Here is a 21,538-nt window from a genome sequence, read left to right as displayed (position 1 = left end):
CACATCTGGAGAACACGGATGGTGTAATTTTGGGTTGTGACTTCTTCAGACTGATTGTAGGGAGAGGGGTTGGGGAAGAAAGCTGGAAGAGAGGACAGGCAGGACAAAGCATGGCTACTAAGAAGTGGACACAGTCGAGGGTTTGTTTTGAAAGGCAGGTAGTTGGAACAAAGTCAGAAGAAGGCTCCCAACCTGAAACATCACCTATCCATGTTTTCCAGAGATGCTGTCTGACCCGCTGAGTTACTCCAGTGCTTTGTGTCCTTGTGTAGGAAGGAACTGCAGATGCTGGTTTGAACCGAAGATAGACACGAAAGGCTGGTGTAACTCAGCGGGACAGGCAGCAGCTCTGAAGAGATGGAATGGGTGACGTTTTGGGTCTGAGGAAGGGTCTCGACCCGAAACATCACCCATTCCTTCTCTCCAGAGATGCTGCCTGTTCCGCTGAGTTACTCCAGCCTTTTGTGTCTATCTTAGACTTTCTTCTTTCTTCTTCCACTTTTCCCTCACCCAGTCTTGTTCCAAACGTATCCTGGCACCATTCCCCAACTCTGTTCCATCAACAACTGCATTGAGACAGCCTCCTACACCCGAATGCAGAAATCATTCATCATCGACTTTACCGCTAATGTCCACCCTGCTCCCAAATTCACTTTAGGTTTATCATAGTCACGTGTACCGAGGTACAGTGAAACACTTTGTTTTGCATGCTACCCAAACAGATCAGATATACCATATATAAATGCAATCAAGTCGACCTGAAGTACAATAGATAGAGCAAAATGAATGATAGAGTGCAGAATATAGTTCTCAGTATTGGAATGTATCAGTTCAATAGACACAATGCCTGCAATGGGATAGAGGTGAATCAGACAGTACCCTAGCTTATGGAAGGACTGTTCATAAACATGATAACAGAGGGGAAGAAGCTGTTCCTAAGTCTGGTGATGCATGCTTTCAAGCTGTACCTTCTTGCTGGACAGGAGTATGGGGAAGAAGGATTGATCTGATTGGGACAAGTATTTGATGATGATGTCTGCTTTTCTGATGCAGTGTGAAGTTTAGAATGGTGGAGAGTCCAGCCTGTGTCATGGACTGGACTACATTGACAATACTTTGCAATGTCTTGCCTATTGGGCAGAGCTGGTTCCAAACCAGGCTGTGATGTAACCTGATAGTATACTTTCTACAGCACATCTGTAGATGTTTGTAAGCCATTGGAGACATGCCATATTTCCTCAAGAAGTAGAGGCAATGGTGTATCTTCTTGGGTTTTGCATCAATGCATTTGGTCCATGAGACATCGTTGGTAATGCCAAGGTACTTGAAGTTCTTAACCATTTCCTCCTCCCCCAGACAGAACAAGGATCTTCATAATAATGGTCAAACCCTGGGAGGAATATTTTCATTTCAGAAACAAAAATTTGAAGTGAACATCACAATGGGAGCAAAAGTGAATCCAACGACCATATCTATTATATAAAAGTCTGTGGCTGCCGCCTGCCGTCCGGATGACGGCTGCCTTTCTTCCTTTTGATTCGCTGCTCCTTCCTATCAGCTTCCAACACACTTCAAAACAAAGTTGCAAGACAGGAACACTCTGAACTTTTCAACTTTTCACTGTAATTTGGTTAAAAAAAAATACTGTGAAAGAACGTTGTCCATGTGGGTACCGCAAGCGCCTGTGCTCACATGGCTCATTCAGATATGATGATTAATGATTTACAATGGGATATCACAGCAAGTACTTCAACAGGAGGGGGAGGGCCAATTGATATTGCAATTGGAACTGCTGCAGCAGGCAGGGGAGGTGAAATTGGAATTTTATTTAAATCCACTGCTGAGGGAGGCAGGGGAGTGCTGGAATCTTACATTTGGGAACGGGTTCAGTTCCGTTGGAGGAGACAGGTGCATGGTGGAATATTGGGTTGGGGGAATCACACCATTGGGGTCTGCACTTGGTCTAGTATCCTTTTAAAACCAATACATTCACATTTATTCTTTAATCTCTATGCCCAGACAGAAAGCACACTCATAATCAGTTTTTTCAGCTGCAATCAAATCTAGTTATGACAGACATTTTATTTGTTTTTTTAGTCAAAAGTTGATAACCTTTTGGGAAAATCTTGAATGTAGAGAAACGGTTGAAAAACATAGAACCATTAAATTAAATCCAAGATGAGGCGAATTTGTTCTCTGAAGGATGAGAGTACTTGCAACTCTTGCTCAAAGGGTAGCAGAAGCAGAGCCGTGGAACATTTTTAAGGAAGTTACATTCTTGATTAAGGGAGTTATCAGAATAAGAGGGAAACACGGAATCGAGGTTACAATCAGGTCAGACATGATCTCTTTGACATGCAGAGTGTACAGGAAGGTTTGAATGATGGGGTCCTGTTCCTATATACATATGTTCATACACAGAAATGATCAGCGATCATTCTCAGCACATTACGTGGCCATGTGAGGCGAATCAATAATTATTTTAATTGTAGACACAAAATGCTGGAGTAATTCAGCGGGTCAGGTAGCATCTGGAGAAAAGGAATAGGTGACGTTTCGGGTCGAGACCGTTCTTCAATCAGTCGGGAGAGGGAAACTGGAGATATGTTTTAATTGTGGTCTCTTACAAAGCCTGTGACTGAAGTCAGGTTGGGAGCAGAGGGCAAGTGATTGGATGCCCAATGGAGCGGGAAGTGTTGCCACAGTGGATTAATGTGTGGGATTCAAAAGTTGGTGAAGGGCTGGGGTTCAGGACAACTGGGACGTCCTCATCAGGGGTGATCTAATTCCCCAAGAACAGAAGGCAAGTGTTGAATACTTTTTTGTGGGGTTTCAGTTCAGCACTCGAAACAGTTGGCTTGAAAATGGCGACCATTATTCCTTGTAGACATTCATCATCTGTAATGCTATGGCAGAATAAGCACCTCAGGTCTGGATGTGTCCAGTCACATTCCACAGTGACAGGAAACAGCTAATGTGATGCACGGTTAACTTCTCTTTCTGTCCTGGGCCTCCACCACTGTCAGACTGTGGCCAAACGCAAATTCGTGGAACAGCATCTCATATTTTGCTTGGGCAGCGTACAACCCAGCAGCATAAATATTGATTTCAAGTAACCCTTGCATCCCCTCCCTGTCCCTCCCCCAGCCTAGTCCTCTTGCTAATTTCACTTTGTATCCCTGTTATCACATGGTCCCCAGCCACTCATGGACCATTGTGGGCTCCACTCTGTGAGTCATTGATACAGATTCTGGTTCTGCACTTGTTCATACTCAAGTTTCCCCCTCTCTGATCCTGGTTTTGATAGTGTCAACCTGAAACGTGACCTATTCCTTTTCTCCAGAGATGCTGCCTAACCTGCTGAGTTACTCCAGCATTTCATGTCTCTCTTCAGTGTGACAGAAAACAACAGACCAGTTTTTACTGTCCGAAGTACATATTCAATCACCTGGTGCTAACATAAAGTGGGCACCAAGTAACTGGATTAGCCTCTGTCCTACAGTTCACTTACAATTTGATCTTTACTCCTTTAACGTTGTGCAGCAGGAATTATCCACCAACGTACGCACCACATCAGCTGTTTGCAAATACGTCTGCCAAGAATGATTGGTCCTTATGACATGCTTTGTCAAGGCCCCTCAATCTTCCCAGGGCATCCTTTTTATCAAAGAAAACAACCAAAGCCTAACCAATCTCTCCTCAATACTAAAACCGTTCATTGCCCAGGCAACATCTTTGAAAATCAAATGTGTAGGAAGGAACTGCAGATTCTAGTTTAAACCATAGACACAAAATGCTGCAGTAACTCAGCAGGACAGGCCGCATCTCTGAAGAGAAGGAAGGGTGGTATTTTGGGTCGAGACCCTTCGTCACCCATTCCTTCTCTCCAGAGATGCTGAGTTACTCCAGCGTTTTTGTCTATCTTTGTAAATCATCTCTGCACTCACTCTTTGTGGTGTGACGGCCAGAAAGTTATACATTATACCTATTGTATTAGGGCCATAATCATTTTTGAACCTCATTATGGCTCTTCAACTCGATTCGTCATTAATGAAAAGCATCTTCTGCGTGTTTCACCACTTTATCTATCCGGCCTTCAACCTTTGTATCTCTGTCGATTACACCAATTTCTTCAATTCAGGCATCCATTATTCCCAAATTCTAAGCCAAGCACCAAAGGCAGAAAGGTCATTAAATTAAAAGAGCCACTATAACAATAGTCCCACCCATCTACATTGAATGATAATTATATAGACCTCAGGACTTGCAAAAGTAATTGTTAAAAGAGCCCGCCTCTTTATTTCAAAGTTATCGTTTCCAATTACATTTCTGTGATTTGGGCGCGGTGTTCTTTTTGTTTTTGTTCTTGTTCTTGACGTTGTGCGTATCGTAGTACCGGACGCCAACCTTCTTCGAGTGCTGCTGACGTTCCAGCCTTCGCTTCTGCAGGTTTAAAAACACAGGTCAGAGCTGAAAACATCCCAGTGGATTTATCAGCAACAGTAGAGTCACAAGCATTGGTTTAGTGGCCTATTTAGACTGGGCACAGCTTACAGTGTAGTGCGGTCCAAAGGTCTCAGGCAAAGGCGTTCATTTACTTCATGAGGAGCCGACCTCTGCATCTACATTAACAGCACATCATTCCATCCCTCCTTCTTCATGCACAGATCTAACTTCTAAATGCTCCTTTGCTACTCACCGCAGCTTCTTTCAATATTCCATATTCTCACCATCCTTTGGGAAACAAATTTCTCTCAAGTTCTCAATTAGATGAGCAATTTTATATTTAGGCTGCTTAGGTTTGGATATTTCTTACAAGTGGTAAGCTTCCATCATTTGTCCTTGTGATACCACTCACCCTTCTCTTTCCTCGAACAAAAAATCTCACAAATCCAACCTTTCCTATTCTTTCCTTGCATAGTTACAATTTCTGCACACTACTTCCATTTAATAATAACGGAAAAGAGAATTGTGCACTGTGAATAAGCTGAGTTTGGTATTGTCACGTGCACTATGATACAGTGAAATGCTTTTTGTAGCAATTACGAATGCTAATCTTCTGGAATTTTTTGAGGATGTAACTAGGAAAATGGACAAGGGAGAGCCAGTGGATGTAGTGTACCTGGACTTTCAGAAAGCATTTGATAAGGTCCCACATAGGAGATTAGTAGGCAAAATTAGAGCACATGGTATTGGGGGTAGGGTACTGACATGGATAGAAAATTGGTTGGCAGACAGGAAACAAAGAGTAGGGATTCACGGATCCCTTTCAGAATGTCAGGCAGCGGCTAGTGAGGTACCGCAAGGCTCGGTGCTGGGACCGCAGCTATTTACAATATACATTAATGATTTAGATGAAGGGATTAAAAGTAACATTAGCAAATTAGCAGATGACACAAAGCTGGGTGGCAGTGTGAACTGTGAGGAGGATGCTATGAGGATGCAGGGTGACTTGGACAGGTTGGGCGAGTGGGCAGATGCATGGCAGATGCATTTTAATGTGGATAAATGTGAGGTTATCCACATTAGTGGCAAGAACAGGAAGGCAGATTATTAACTGAATGGTGTCAAGTGTATCCTTGTTCATCAGTCTATGAAAGTAAGCATGCAGGTACAGCAGGCAGTGAAGAAAGCGAATGGCATGTTGGCTTTCAAATTTGAGGAAGGATATTCTTGCTATTGAGGGAGTGCAACGTAGGTTCACGAGGTTAATTCCCGGGATGGCGGGACTGTCATATGTTGATAGATTGGAGCGGCTGGGCTTGTATTTACTGGAATTTAGAAGGATAAGAAGGGATCTTATTTAAACATATAAGATTATTAAGGGATTGGACACGCGAGAGGCGGGAAACATGTTCCCGATGTTGGAAGAGTCCACAACCAGGGGCCACAGTTTAAGAATAAGGTGTAGGCCATTTAGAACGGAGATGAGGAAAAACGTTTTCACCCAAAGAGTTGTGAATCTGTGGAATTCTCTGCCTCAGAAGGCAGTGGAGGTCAATTCTCTGGATGCTTTCAAGAGAGAATTAGATATGGGGAGAAGGCAGGAACAGGGTACTGATTGTGGATGATCAGCCATGAACACAGTGAATGGCCTACTCCTGCACCTAATGTCTATTGTTGCGTGCTAAAGAAAACACTATATATCATTACAATCAAGCCGTCCACAGAGTACAGATACCAGAGAAAGGTATAAAGTTTAGGTTGTTGCAACCTAGATTCTCCACATCTATTGTAAATTCCAGAATTATGCTGTCCATCTCTTCAGAAGAATTGTCGCGCTTGGTTTTAATTTAAGAGTTAAGAGTTATTGTCATGTGTCCCGGATAGAACAATGACATTCTTACTTGCTGCAGCACAACAAAATATGTAATCATAATAAATGATATAACAAAAACTCAGAAAAAAAGAACAAACAATAACAATAATAATAATAGTCTACTAGACTAAGTGGGACCCGTTGGGTTCCAGACACACGGGAGGCTTGGTCCCCCAATGCAACCCATTCCCCAACACAATATTCCACCACTCACCCGTTCCCCCAATGTAATATTCCACCATTCACCCATAGCCCCTAACTGCCCCCTTAACCATCCACAGGATGCTCCCCACTGATCCGCACGGGCTTCAGGCAGGGATCGGTGGGGAGCATCCTGCAGCTGGGGATGGCACGGCTTCAGGCGGGGGCCATTTGAGCAGGAGCATCCTGCAGCTGGGGAGGGGGCCGGCTTCAGGCGGGGACTGTCGGGGGCCGCTGGGGAGGGAAGATCGTCCCGCAGCCTGGGGAGGGGGAATGGCTTCAGGCGGGGGATGTTGGGGGTGGGGGGTAGAGTGTCCTGTAGCCGGGAGAGGGGGAGTGTGTCAAGCACTCACTCCATCCCCCCTCAACTGCCTCCATCCACTCTTAGCAGCTCTCGGGCGGCGCAATCATTCCCGCCCATTGACTCCCATTGTGACGTAGAACACGCAGGTATTACTGACGGGTACGGCAAGTGGAAAAGGGATTTATTAAAGCTTAAAATAAGAATAACTCAAAATATAACAACGTTAAAGATGAGATTCATTCAGTCCATTCTTTCTTTAAGCGTCTCTTGTTGCGTTCTGCTGGCGGGGGAGAGGGATGGTTTCAGGCGGGGGCTGTCAGGGGCCGGTGGGGAAGGAGCGCTGCCATTGCCTACCCCTGCCGCGGCCTACCGTTGCCTATCGGTGTCCTGCACTTGCACTGCCGCGGCCTACCGTTGATGCTCCCCACCGGCTTCAGGCCGGGACCAGTGTGGAGCATCCTGCAGCTGGGGACGGGATTGCTTCAGGCAGTGGGGCGGTGGGAGTGTCCTGCAGTGGTGGAGGGGGACGGCCTCAGGAGGGTGCTGTCCAACAGCCGGGGGAGGGGACAACTTCAGGCGAGGGCTGTCGGTGGGGGGGGGGGAAAGCATCCTGCAGCAGGCTTTTTCTGGAGGGCCAGTAAGGGTGTTGTGGTCCGATGGGACTGGTTTCCAGAGGGCTAGTAGGGATATTATAGGCCGTAGGGACTTGGGCTCGTACAGGTGTGGTGGACCGGAGGGACTGGTTTCCGGAGGGCTAGTAGGACACTTTGGGCCGAATGGACTTTGATTGGGCCAGTATGGGTATTGTGGGCCGAATGGATTGCAGCTGGGGATGGGAACGGCTTCCGGCGAGGAGCGTCCTGCAACTTGGGGAGGGGAACGGCTTGAGGCGGGGGCCAGTGGGAACGTTCTGTAGGCGGGGACGACGACGGCTTCTGGCGGGGACATCTTGCAGCTACGGAAGGGAGACGGTTTCAGGCGGGACCTGTCGGGGGCTGGGTGGACGGGACCGCTGCGGTGGCCTACCGCTGCCTATAGCTGTCATGGCCTACCACTGCCGCTGTCTACCGCTGTCGTGGTCTACTGCTGCCGTGGCTGTGGCCCACCGTTGATGCTCCCCACCAGCTTCAGGCGGGGAGCATCCTGCAGCTGGGGACGGGGACAGTTTCAGGTGAGCCAGTGTGGGGGGAAGCATCCTGCAGTTGGGGATGGCTTCAGGCGGGGACCGGCGGGAGCTGGTGGGGGGGTGTGTCCTGCAGCCGGGGGGGATGGCTTCAGACAGGGGCTGTCGGGGGCCATGGGGGGGGGGGGAAACGTCCTGCAGGCGTAGGAGGACAGCATCAGGCAGGGGCTGTCAGGAGCCATTGGGGGGGGGGGGGGGGGTGGGGCAGGGGGCGAGCGTCCTGCAGCTGGTGGATGGGGACGGCTTCGGGAGGGGGCTGTCGGGGTCCGGTGGCGTGGGGCGGGAGGGAAGGGGCTGAGCACGCAGCCTTGAGGTGCTCCCGTACTGATTATCACTGAGGATGAAGTGTTTCTGCCAATTCGAACACACTGTGGTCTGTGGATGAGGAAGTTGAGGGAGGTCAATTGCAGAGGGACGCGCAGAGACCCAGTTTCGTGAGTTTCGTAACCAGCTTGGAGGGGATGATGGTATTGAACGCCGAGCTGTTGTCTATAAACAACAGCCTGACGTAATGTTGTTATTGTCCAAGTGGTCCAGTGCGGAGAGGAGAGCCAGTGAGATAGCATCTTCCGTGGATCTATTGTGACAGTAAGCGAACGGTGTGTGTAGGATAGCTGGTTGGTGAGGACTTGGTGAGCCGAAGGGCCTCTTAACACATTGTATCTCTAAACTACAAAAAAACTCTAAATATTTATCACTGCCTCCTGGTATTTTGTTGCACTCCCTTAATTATCTCTCTCTGTACTCAGCAAAACATGAAAACCCACACAATTCTCAGGGTCATTTTGATCACAATTTTAAACAGTCTTGTACAATACAAACATTTTCAAATTAATCAGAATTCATTGTAATTTACTGGATCCTCAGCACATTATATTTTTTGTAAAAATGTTTGTGATATTTCATAACATAAATAGAGAAGTACTTTTGCTTGGATGAGCCAAAACAAAGTACTGGAGAAACTCAGCAGCGTCTATGGAGGGAATGGGGAGATGACGTTTCAGGTCAAAACCCTGCTTCAGATTAAATTACTTCCCACAAGTTGGGAAAGAGGATTCTCACTAGCTGCTGCCTTCCATTACCATGTTCAAATAGTTTTGTGATTGAAGAGAAAACTTGCCTCTTTGGATGAGAGTTTGACAGGAGGTTGTTCATCCTCTGATTCATTCTGAACTTTTCTTTTCCCTCCTCTACAACCTGAAAACAAGTGCAATAGAAGCTTTAAAGTAAGAGCAACCTTTTGACAACAAGTAAACAAAAGTCTTCGGAAAAGGAGGTGGACTCTTTTGCATTAATTAAGAGATATTTGAAATATTGGAGGGAAAAGAAGGCAGATCCACTCTTTTCACAAAACTGCCCAATCCCAATTTCACAAGTTTATGAAACAATAAATTAATGCAAAATGTAACAGGAAACGATTCAAAACATTTTAATGAGTCCTTAGATGGTGATACATTTAAGGAGTCAAGGATTTAAAACAGCTTCACCTTCATCATCTATAACACTCTGTACTGTACACAATATGGCCTAGAAATTCTGAGCAGTAACCACACGCCACTGTATACAAATGCTGATCTTAAATGATGCATAGTACACGTCTTAAATTCATCTGTGCAAAATTAATTAAAAAAAAGATATCTTGTGTAACACCTGCAAAACACCCAGGCTGAGGAGCAAAGGCCTGCTTTGGCAATAATTAAAGGAGCCCTGATCTTACCCGAGGTGCTGCCACACAGTCCGAGGTACCCATGACCTTTCACGCTTCAACTTCCCCAAGTGATTTTCGTTGGGTTAATTCCCACCATTTCACTTGTCTCTCAAGCTGCAACACCTCTTTGCCTGACCCCCATCATGTCTGACAACAACCTTCCCCAGCACGCCACAACTATCGTCGATTATGCCCTTGCCCATGATCCAACACAACACCCCCATCCTTCGCCCTGTCCGTCTCTGCCACGTGGTGCCCACTTGCTCCATCCTGGCACAGGAACCTTGGCATCAGGGCTGTTTTAAAGCACCTTTCTAGGCAATCTGCATTTCTGAACTTCATAGTTCTTGATTTAATAATTGAAAATGAACTGAAGAATATAACTTCAAAATAATCTCACAAAATGTAACCTAGATTGTTTGAAAATGTCAAAATTCAGAGTCCAGACTAATCTTTTCTGATTATTTTCAATAAAGATTTGTGCCAATGCTTTATTTTACATGAGACAGTCTTGACTTACAATTTTCTGCCGATTCCTCAGTTTGATCAGCTACCTTTCGACTGGGCTGGGCAAGTAATTTTAAGGTAAGCTCTTTGGGAATCCTGGAACATTAAAATTAATAACATTAATATACTTCCAAAACACATTAATACTTCCAAAATACCCCTGCCACCAATATCAAAAACAATAGAGTGAAGCAGCAATTTTGAATCCAGCTGCCTATATATGCTGCTCAATGCATCCACTCCACCTTGATAATTACCCAGGCTCTTTCTGATCGATGATGGCAGGGGATTTTGCATCGACTCAAATATAAACCAATATTGTCCCATTCTAATCTCTAACCAATTGCTTCTCAAGCAGCTTACATACCCAATTTCTACGCTTCTCTGGCATGTATTCGCAGGACACACACAGGCCATTTGGTGTCTACATAGAATTCAAACCTCCTCCCATTGTTCCCCTTCTGTATCCATACACGGTGGACGGCTTAATTATGGTCATGTATAGTCTTTCCGCTGACTGGATCGCCAGCAACAAAAAGCTTTTCACTGTACCTTGATAGACGTGACAATAAACTACACATTTCATCAACTAGAGAGCAGTCCAGAGCCACTATCTACCTCATTGGAGACCCTTGGACAATCTTTGATCGGACTTTACTGAATTTATCTTGCACTAAACGTTATTCTAAATCATTAATATATATTGTAAGTAGCTGCGGTCCCAACACCGAGCATTGTGGTACCCCACTAGTCACTGCCTGCCATTCTAAACGGGATCCGTTAATCCCTACTCTTTGTTTCCTGTCTGCCAACCACTTCTCAAACCATGTCAGCACTCTACCCCCAATACCATTGCCCTAACTTTGCCTACTAATCTCCTATGTGGGACCATATCAAATGTTTTCTGAAAGTCCAGGTACACTACATCCACTCCCTTGTCCATTTTCCTAGTTACATCCTTAAAAAATGCCAGAAGATTAGTCAAGCATGATTTCCCCTTCGTAAATCCATGCTGACTTGGACTGATCCTGTTACTGCTGCCCAAATGTGCTCCTATTTCATTTTTTTTGATTGACTCCAGCATCTTTCCCATCACCGGTGTCAGGCTAGATCTTTTTGATAGAGTCTCTAGCACCTGTTGGGTTTCAGCAGGAAACTCTTAGGAAACACTTTCTTGCACTGGTTTGTTGTTGAGGGTAAGTGATGGGGGAAGTAGGAGATATGCTTACCTAATAGCTGAAAATCTCTTTGCTTTGGCTTTATCCAAGAATTTTTTGCATTTGGCGATCTTTTCATCCAAATCTCGCAGCACCCGTTTTGGCTTGCCCGCACACTGAAGATTATTCTCTTGGAGTTTACTTAGATCAGCATCAGTTGGTTCCTTCCCGTCATTAACCTCCTTTCCCTGTTCCTCCTCCTCCTCCTCCTCCTCTTCACCCTCATCATCTTCCTCTGAACTGTGTTCTTCATTGTCAGAGACGTTTACAGGGAGAAGATCTGCCTCAGAAAATTCGGGTGCCACGTTGATTTTCCCAAAGTTTTGCCTGACTTGTGCAACTATTTGCGGCACAATTTCTTTCTCAACTTTTTCAGCCTCGTTTTCTACAATCACTTCTGGCGACTCTTTCACGGGATCGGAATTGTTAGATTCTTTTTCCACTTCTAACGTAGTTAATGGCTGCAAAAACACAAGAGCAATAATTATTGGAGAAACCAGTCAAGCAGTTCGTGAGATCAAATAAATAATGACAAAATGCCCTCCAAAAATATTTAATACTCGTGATTATTCCATGTAAAACCTCAAGATACAATGTTTGGGACAAAGAACCATCATTTATTTTTTTGCCTCAGTATCCACAATTTGAGATTTGTAATATAAATTTTTTTTAAAATCACACGTTCAATGTGCACATTGTCAGATCTTATTAAAGGGTATTTTTGACACATTTTGATTTCACCATATAGAAATTATAACTGTGTTTAAACAGTTTCCCCATTTCAGGACACATGGCTTCACAGGTGTTTGTAATTGCTGTGGTGTGTTTAATTGCCTCCTTAATACAGGTATAAGAGAGCTCTCAGCATCTAATCTTCCCTCCAGTCTTTCCATCACGTTTGGAAACTTTTATTGCTGTTTATCAACATGAGGACCAAATTTGTGCCAATCAAAGGCAAATAAGCCATTATGAGACTGAGAAACAAGAATAACTCTATTAGAGACATCAGCCTAACCTTAGGCTTACCAAAATCAACTGTTTGGAATCGTTAAGAAGAAAGAGAACACTGGTGAGCTTACTAATTATAAAGGGACTGGCAGGCCAAGGAAGATCTCCACAGTTGATGGCAGAATAATTTTCTCTACAGTAAAGAAAAATCCCCAAACACCTGTCCAATAGATCAGAAACACAATTCAGGAGACAGGTGTGGATTTGTCAATGACTACTGTCTGCAGAAGATTTCATGAAGAGAAATACAGAGGCTGCAAGATGCCAACCATTGGTTAGCCGCATAAATAGGATGGCCAGGTTACCGTATTTAAAAGAGCAACCACAGTTCTGGAAAAAGATCTTGTGGACAAATTAGATGAAGATTAACATATCAGAGTGATGGCAAGAGCAAAGTTTGGAGGTGAGAAGGAACTACCAAGATCCAAAGCATACCACCTCATCTGTGGTGGTATGCTGGCTCACTTATCGTCATTGATGATACAACTGCTGATGGTAGTAGCATAATGAATTCTGAAGCGTATAGACACATCCCATCTGCTCAAGTTCAAACAAATGCCTCAAAACTCATTGGCCGGCGGTTCATTCTAAAGCAAGACAATGATCCCAAACATACTGCTAAAGTAACAAAGGAGTTTTTCAAAGCTAAAAAATGGGCAATTCTTGAGTGGCCAAGTCAATCACCCATCTGAACCCAATTGAGCATGCCTTTTATATGCTGAAGAGAAAACTGAAGGGGACTAGCCCCCAAAACAAGCATAAGCTAAAGATGGCTGCAATACAGGCCTGGCAGAGCATCACCAGAGAAGACACCCAGCAACTGGTGATGTCCATGAATTGCAGACTTCAAACAGTCATTGCATGCAGAGGATATGCAACCGAATACTAAACATGACTACTTTCATTTACATGACATTGCTGTGTCCCAAACATTATGGTGCCCTGAAATGGGGGACTATGTATAAACACTGCTGCAATTTCTACATGGTGAAACCAAAATGTATAAAAATGGCCTTTATTAAAATCAGACAATGTGTACTTTAAAATCTGTACCTTAACCACATGTGACTTTTTCTATTACAAATCTCAAATTGTGTACAGAGGGAAATTAATAAATGATGGGTCTTTGTCCCGAACATTATGGAGGGCACTGTATATGCCACTGAAAGCTGTAATCATTAATGAAACCCATATTCAATGTCATATGCAGTCCAATTAAAAATTGCCAGTTTGCATTTCTATTGCAGAGATCAATATTTTTACATCATCCACAAGAATTTTAGCCGAAACCAAAAGGGTGACTGGTGTGGGTTTCTGTACACAACATCCAAGTTCCACAAGGGTGCGATTTGCAAAGCCAAGCAACAGACAATACACAACCCAGGCTCCATTTTTGTTCTTGCCAATATGTTGCCACAACAGCATGGGTTTTAAATGCTGAAATACCAATTAAGGTCTCTACCCCCTCAATTAAAAGTCTTGTTCGATCCAAGTTGTTGCAAGGAGTCTCAGTGAAGGCTCATCAATGATTTGGCCCTCTTCTTAAGGGACGTTTCTGTTTAATCTTCATATCCAGAGTTAGCGTTCCTCTTCTTCTGATGACCGATCTCCATTTCTTGCCAATATTCTCCATGAACTATTGGGTCTATCCTCACACATCCTCACCCATACCATCACTAACTTTGTCTTGATATTCCTGATCATCTATATACATTGATTACTCGGGGATTCTCAGCCTCCCTTCCAATAATCTCCTCTCACACCAATTTTCTCACCATTCCTTAATCATCTCTCCACCATTAACGTCCTCTCCCATATTCCTCAATCACTTTCCTGGCTCAGTTGGATCCTTTGTCCAGCTATATCTAGGGAACTACAAACTGCTGAGCTGCTCATCAGTGGCAGGAAAGTTGTTAGAAGGGATTCTGAGGGACAGGATTAATTTACATCCAGAAGGGCAAGTTTTATTTGGGATAGTCACTTTCCTTTGTGGGTTGTAAATCAAGTCTCATGAATTGGATGTGTTTTTTTGAAGAAGTGACCAAGAGCATTGATGAGGGCAGAGCAGAAATCAATGTCTATGTGGACTTTGATAAGGTCCCGCATGGTATGCTGGTCTGGAAGGTTTTATCACATGGATCCTGGGAATGCTAGTCAATTGGACACAAGATTGGCTTGATTGGCCACAGAGGGTAGTAACCAGTGGTGTGCTGCAGGGATCGATGCTGGGTCCTCTATGGTTTGTCGTTCAAGTAAATGAAAGAATTACGTTTCGCTGACTGCTGTGTCTAGAACCAGGACAAACATCTCAAAATAAAGAACTGGTCAATTAATACTGTAAGAGACTTTTCTTCACCAAAAGAGCAGTGAACCTTTGGAACTGTACACACAAGGAAGTGGCTACTCAGCAAATGCACTGAACACAGAGCTCAACACAGTACTGAACATTTTGAAATCAAGGGACATGGATCAGTCCAGAGACGTAGCAGAGAGGTAAAATATCAGGCATGGTCGCACTGCGGACGGTTAAAAGACTACTTTTTCAGCTTCTTACAATAGCTTCCTTAAGTAGGTAACTCAGAGCGCCCTGACTTTATTATTACTAGATATTCTGCATTCCTGTAGACCACTAGCCCTAATGCATTGAGCCACAGCACAAATGAGGCATGAGCAGTGATGGAACACATTTTTTTTTGGTAGTGACAATGACTGCAATATAATTTTATCAATCAAGACCTGTCCAGTACTTACACAAATGCTACGCGCTGGCACCAAAGGCAATGGATTGATGCCCTGCGAGTTTCAACATTACAACCTGCAAGCTGGAAGGCTGCACTACGCATTCTATAACCCGACTTACATCTTCTTCTTCTTGCGTATGGCATGCACAGCCTAAAGTTGTAAGACAACTTGTTCTGTTTGATCTTCTGTTTGTGCACGCCAGGTTGGTTGCATTCGTTGAAACAGGGTGGACCACATGAAGGTTGCAATCTCCCGCCCCACCCGACTTACATGATACAGTGGTAGACACTTGGATTCCATGCTAAATATTTTAAGACAGTCGTAAGACTCCAAAAATGAGCAACAATATCTACATTAACGGGTTATGCATGTCAATCACAGAATCATCAGAAGTTCCTTACAATGGTTTTGAATGTCATAGATTGTGGTATTGTCAAAGCAGAATAGAATGGGTGTTTTCACAGTTGGTGCATTTTAAGGTTTTGTGGCTTTATATTATGTTGACATCAGCTCATGATCAAAGTGTTTCAGCTTTAAAGAACATTACATCACTAATTCATGCCTATGATTATTAGTGATTTATTAGTAAACATATCTGCTTATAAACCAAAAGACATATCACCTTGGAGTTGTCTTCAGCATTTGGTGGTTTCACAAAGAAAGGGATTCGTCCTCTTTGCCAGTCGTTCAACACCATTTTGGATACAGTTTGTACGTCAGGTTCTCCACCCTGGAAAATGAAATTAAGAGATAAAACTGTTGATATAAGAACTGGCAGAATCCACACTAATTTAACGATTTCTCAAATTTGTGACTAATCCCGTGAGCAAGTGTGAGGTGTTGCACTTTGAAAGATTTGAATGCAAGGGGAAATTATACAATGAATGGCAAGTCACTTGTATACTACAAAGATGCTCTCATTGCTGCAAAATCTACCTACCTCGCCTCCATATTCACCGATCCCTGCCTAAACCACAGAACCCTCTTCTCCACAGTGGGCAACCTCCTCAAGCCTCGAGCCAACACTCTCCATACCTCTACTCCGGATCTCTGCAACTCATTCCTCCACTTTTTCGCTGATAAAATCAGCACCATCTATCAATCTTTATCCCCTGTACCCGACTCCCCAGCATCTACTCCACCACCTACCAAGGCCCATCCTTTCAACATCTCCACTGACCTCCTTACCCCTCCTCCACACTGCTTCCTCTCCCAGTTTGACCTGGTCACCCCTATTGAAATCTCCAAACTCATGAGCTCTTCCAAACCCACTACCTGCTCCCTCGACCCTCTCCCCACTCCCCTGCTGAAGTCCCGCCTCCCCGTTCTCTGCCCCTACCTCACTAATCTCTTCAACTCCTCATTGTCCCAAGGAATTGTCCCCTCCGCTTTCAAAACTGCTGCTGTTACACCAATCTTAAAGAAACCTGGTCTTGATCCCTCCTCTCTCATTAACTACCGCCCAATCTCAAACCTCCCCTTTCTTTCAAAAACCCTGGAGCGTATCGTTGCGTCGCAACTTCATTCCCACCTCCTTGCGTATAACCTACTTGAACCCCTCCAATCTGGCTTTCGCCCCCTCCATAGCACAGAAACTGCTCTCCTCAAAGTCCTCAACGACCTCCTCACCTCTGCTGACACTGGTTCCCTCAACATCCTCATCCTCCTCGACCTGAGCACAGCCTTCGATACAGTGAACCATAACATCCTGCTCACCAGACTCAAAGACCTCGGCATTGAAGGCTCTGCACTCAGCTGGCTCCGTTCCTACCTTTCCAACAGATCCCACTTCATCTCTCTCCACAACCACACCTCTGCTACAGCCACAGTCACTCAAGGCGTTCCCCAAGGCTCCGTACTCGGCCCCCTCCTCTTCATCATCTACATCCTCCCCCTTGGTCAGATACTCCGCCACTTCAATCTGGACTTCCACTGTTACGCTGATGACACCCAGATCTACCTTGGCACCAAATCCCCCCACAACCCCCCCCCCCCCCTCTCCCATATCAACTCCTGTTTTGTCAGCTATAAAAACCTGGATGCAACATAATTTCCCCAAACTCAACAGCGATAAGACAGAATTCCTCCTCATAGGCTCCAAAGCCACACTCAGCAAAATCAATAACCCCACTCTCACCATCGACGGCACCACTGTCTCCCCATCTCCCCAGGCCCGCAACCTTGGCGTGATCTTTGATTCCACCCTCTCCCTTGAGCCTCACATCCGCCGTGTCATTCAAACCTCCTTTTCATCTCAACATAGCCAAACTCAGACCCTCTCTCACACCGCCCGCTGCTGAAAGACTCATCCATGCCTTCATCTCCTCCCGACTGGACTATTGCAACTCACTTCTCCTTGGCATCAGCTCCACCTACATCAACCGACTCCAACTGGTCCAGAACGCAGCCGCCCCAATCATCACCCATACCAAATCCTGGCATCACATCACTCCAGTCCTCAAACAACTTCACTGGCTTCCCATCTCCCACCGGATCACCTACAAAATCCTGATCCTCACCTACAAAGCCCTCCACCATCTGGCCCCCCCCATATCTCACTGACCTCCTTTCCCCCTACCAACCCTCACGGTCCCTCAGATCCACATCAGCTGGTCTCCTCTCCATCCACAAGTCCAACCTCCGCAGTTTTGGGGACAGAGCCTTCTCCAGGGCAGCTCCCAGGCTCTGGAACTCCCTCCCCCAACTGATCCGCAATTCCGTGTCCCTCACCATCTTCCAGTCCCGCCTCAAGACCCATCTCTTCACCTCTGCCTATCCTTAGCCCCACGTGCTGTCCCTTTTCATCTGTGCATTAATTGCCTCATACTGTGTTTTGTATTGAATTCTGTATTTACTTTGTGTACTAGTCATGTCTCTACTATTTATTTCATTCCCCTTACATGTTTTTCCTCTACCTGCTCAATTTTTGTAAGGTGTCCTTGAGTCTCTTGAAAGGCGCCCATAAATAAAATGTATTATTATTATTATTATTATTACTTGACAGCATTGATGTACAGAGGGATCTTGGGGTACGTCTATAACTCCCTGAAATTAGCAACGCAAGTAGAGAGTGGTAAACAATCTCTCTTGCAGACATCGTAGCTGAGGGCGGCCGATGGTTCTCCTCCCAGATGTCAGCTCTCCATAGAGGATGTCTTTTGGAATACGGCCATCATTCATGCGGTGGACATGGCCTGGCCACCGCAGTCTGCGCTGTCTGAGTAGACTGTACATATTGGGAAGGCCAGCGCGAGACAGGATCTCGGCGTTGGACACTGTCTTGCCAGGATATGCCCAGGATACAGCGGATGCTTCTAAGGTGGAAGGTGTTGAGTTTTCTCTTTGTGTTGATGTGGAAGGATTCTATCATATAATACTAGATTAATAGCATTTTAAGATTCCACTGCACAATAAACGGAGAATACACTGTTTATATTAGGTACATGGCAAAACAGAAATGATGGCATAATGAACGTCACCTTCAATAGCTTTCCCATCCTGAATGCAAGCTTTTCTAAGAAATCAACTGGATCGGTCCAGCAATCTATTTTGTAGGTCTTGCTGATATATTCCTCCTTAGCTCTTTCCAATACAGCAGCAATGTGATCTTCAGGACATTTGATTTTCTCCACTTGAACCTGTGAAAGGAAACAGAAGGATAAAGTTCAATTGAAGTTTAATTTTATTTATTATTGTTATGTGGGGTACAGTGCAAAGCTTTTGTGTTGCGTGCTATCCAGTCAGCAAAAGGACGATACGCGATTACAATCAAGCAGAAGATAGACAGTGTAGATACAGGAACAAGGGTACAACGTTTAGGGCAAGATAAAAGTCAAGCAAAGGTCGTTCAAGAGTCTCCAATGAAGTGGATGGGGGCTCATGACCGCACTCCAGTTGGCAACAGGATGTTTCAGTTCCCTGATAACAGCTGGGAAGGTGGCAAGGTCTCTTACACGCAGCCATCCTGGGCTTCTCAGCTACAATTGGCCCAGAAAGGGAAACTCATGGAAATCACGAGAAAATAATTTAAATCTACAAATTCATATTGACATTATTAGTTCATAAGTGATAGGAGTAGTCCATTCGTCCTATTAAGTCTACTCTGCCATTCAATCATGGCTGATCTATCTTTTCCTCTCAACCACATTCTCCCCATAACCTGACACCCGTACTAATCAAACCATCATTGTTAGTGATTGTACAGCGCCAGTGATCTAGAGCAATATGACACCAGTATAAATCATTTATGGCAGCTTTCATTCCAAAACACAAGATGTAGGACAAAGCTGGCATATAACAATATATCAACATGGATTATATGGACATGGACAGGTGTCAGGGGTTATGGGGACAAGGTAGGAGAATGGGGTTAAGAGGGAGAGATAGATCAGTCATGATTGAATGGCGGAGTAGACTTGATGGCACGAAAGGCCCAATTCTACTCCTATCACTAATGATTAGATGAGAAATAATTGCATTTAATTACCCAGTCAATTTATTTAAGACACAAGACGTTATTTTTTTACTCTAAAATAAGGCCCGAAGATTTACCTGCGTCTTGGAGGCTGAAGGTTAGGTAGAGCAATGCCACTCTCGTAGCGACTGCTCCGCGGAACCTTCGATCCTGGAACTGTGTGCAGTGGGAAGCGGCTGTAAAAGGACAGCGTCTCGGGGGGGGGGGGGGGAAAGAGTTCCTTTCCATAGCGTGTGGGAAGTCTGGCCCAGGTCAGCACGGCCTGGGCTGCACAAAGTAGTAAACTTGGCTGGGCAGCGCCGCCAGGTGGGAAGTAGCCCGGGTGACTGCAAGCAGCAGCCGGGACCGGACAGCGTAACCTTAATGTCTTCTGCCGGCCCACCTGCCTGCCTGCCAGCCGGCCACATGTCCTTCGGCAAAGGCGCAACCGGTGGAGGTGGTGGGGTGCGTCTTCGACGCAGGTGCGTCTTCATTGCCGGGAAAGACGGCAATTAATTTTAACCTAATTTACTCAAATCTAGATATCATTCTGGGTGTTCATCTACAATGTCCCGAAATAAATATATCAATTCATGCCATACTCCATTCTTAATTCCAGGCAACTTGAGAAAGGAGTCTGAAATTCAATCAGTCTGGGACAAAATGCAGGGGAAAAATAAAGACAAGACTAACTAACTGTAATTAACATAATATGTGCTGTTTTTAGTATTTAGAGATACAGCATGGAAACAGGCCAATCGGTCCACCAAGTCCACACTATCGATCACCCGTTCACACTAGTTCTATGTTATCCCACTTTCATGTCTACTCCCTACACACCTGGGGAAATTTACAGCAGTCAATTAATCTACAAATCCGCATGTCTTTGAGGGGAAGAAAGTGGAGCACCTGGAGGAACCCATGCGGTCACAGGGAGAATGTGCAAACTCCACACTCAAGGCAGCACCCAAGGCCAGAATCAACCTGGGTCCCTGGCGCTAAGAGGCAGCAGCTCCATTAGCTGCGCCACTGTCTCACGCCTATGTTTGTAAACACTAAGCACATGTTATTCGTATGGCAACCCACATTTCACTGTACCAATTGGTGCAGTTACAATAAATGTAAACTTGATGCTTAAAACATATTGTGTATGTCACTTGAGACAAGAGAACAGTTTCTGTATGTGGCATGCAAGAGCAGCTAATGGAGTTTTTTAAAGCCATTCTGTAAGAAGTAAATACAACCTCAATGTGAAATGTTTCTGTAAGTGTGCACACAGTTGGTTGATCTAAAAGGGCTTTGTAGGTTTAGGTTTATTGCTATCGTGTGTACCAAGGAACAGGGAAAAGCTTCATTTTGCATGGGATGCAATCAGATAGCTAAGACTATACATAAATACAATTAAGCCAAAAGGACGTACAATAGGTAGAGCAAAAGGGGAAAATACAAAGTGCAGAATATAGATCTCAGCATTGCAGCGTAATACTTCCATAAACAAAGTCGAATGTCCACAATAGGGTTGAAATGAATCGGACAGTACCCTAGATTATGGAAGGACTATTCAGAAGCTGATAAGGGCGGAGAAGAAAGTAGACAAAAATGCTGGAGAAACTTAGCGGGTGAGACAGCATCTATGGAGCAAAGGAAATAGGCAACGTTTTGGGCTGAGACCCTTCTTCAGACAGTTCCTGAGTCTGGTGGTGCACACTTTCAAGTTTGCTGCAGGCAGGACTAGATCAGTGTTGGTACTGTAACTCAAGGGAAAATGGATCTTCTAGTTCCAAGTTTTCACAAAAATCAAATCCTTTTATCTGCATATATTTGCTAGCTACAATGACACAGGCTTCAAGAACTATTAGCAGAACAATGCAAAAAATGTTTGAATAGCTTACATAA

The 21,538-nt window shown here is 44.7% G+C and overlaps 1 protein-coding gene across 2 annotated transcripts in view; it reads right to left on the bottom strand.

The window, feature by feature from the left end:
• Positions 1-4,273: 4,273 nt before the first annotated feature.
• Positions 4,274-21,538, bottom strand: part of gnl2 (guanine nucleotide binding protein-like 2 (nucleolar)) — a 115,526-nt gene continuing 98,261 nt past the window's right edge. For both annotated transcript variants that reach the window (XM_055656044.1, XM_055656043.1), the window contains exons 11-16: positions 18,669-18,827; positions 15,812-15,919; positions 11,452-11,900; positions 10,236-10,318; positions 9,128-9,204; positions 4,274-4,443 (exon numbers count right to left, since the gene is read on the bottom strand). In XM_055656044.1, the coding sequence (XP_055512019.1) occupies positions 4,309-4,443; positions 9,128-9,204; positions 10,236-10,318; positions 11,452-11,900; positions 15,812-15,919; positions 18,669-18,827 (1,011 nt within the window). In that variant the 3' untranslated portion in view covers positions 4,274-4,308. The remainder of the gene's footprint in view (positions 4,444-9,127; positions 9,205-10,235; positions 10,319-11,451; positions 11,901-15,811; positions 15,920-18,668; positions 18,828-21,538) is intronic.

The sequence above is a fragment of the Leucoraja erinacea genome, chromosome 26, assembly GCF_028641065.1.
Source record: "Leucoraja erinacea ecotype New England chromosome 26, Leri_hhj_1, whole genome shotgun sequence".
In the NCBI taxonomy this organism is placed as follows: Eukaryota; Metazoa; Chordata; class Chondrichthyes; order Rajiformes; family Rajidae; genus Leucoraja; species Leucoraja erinaceus.
This window is presented reverse-complemented; position numbering and strand designations above follow the sequence as displayed.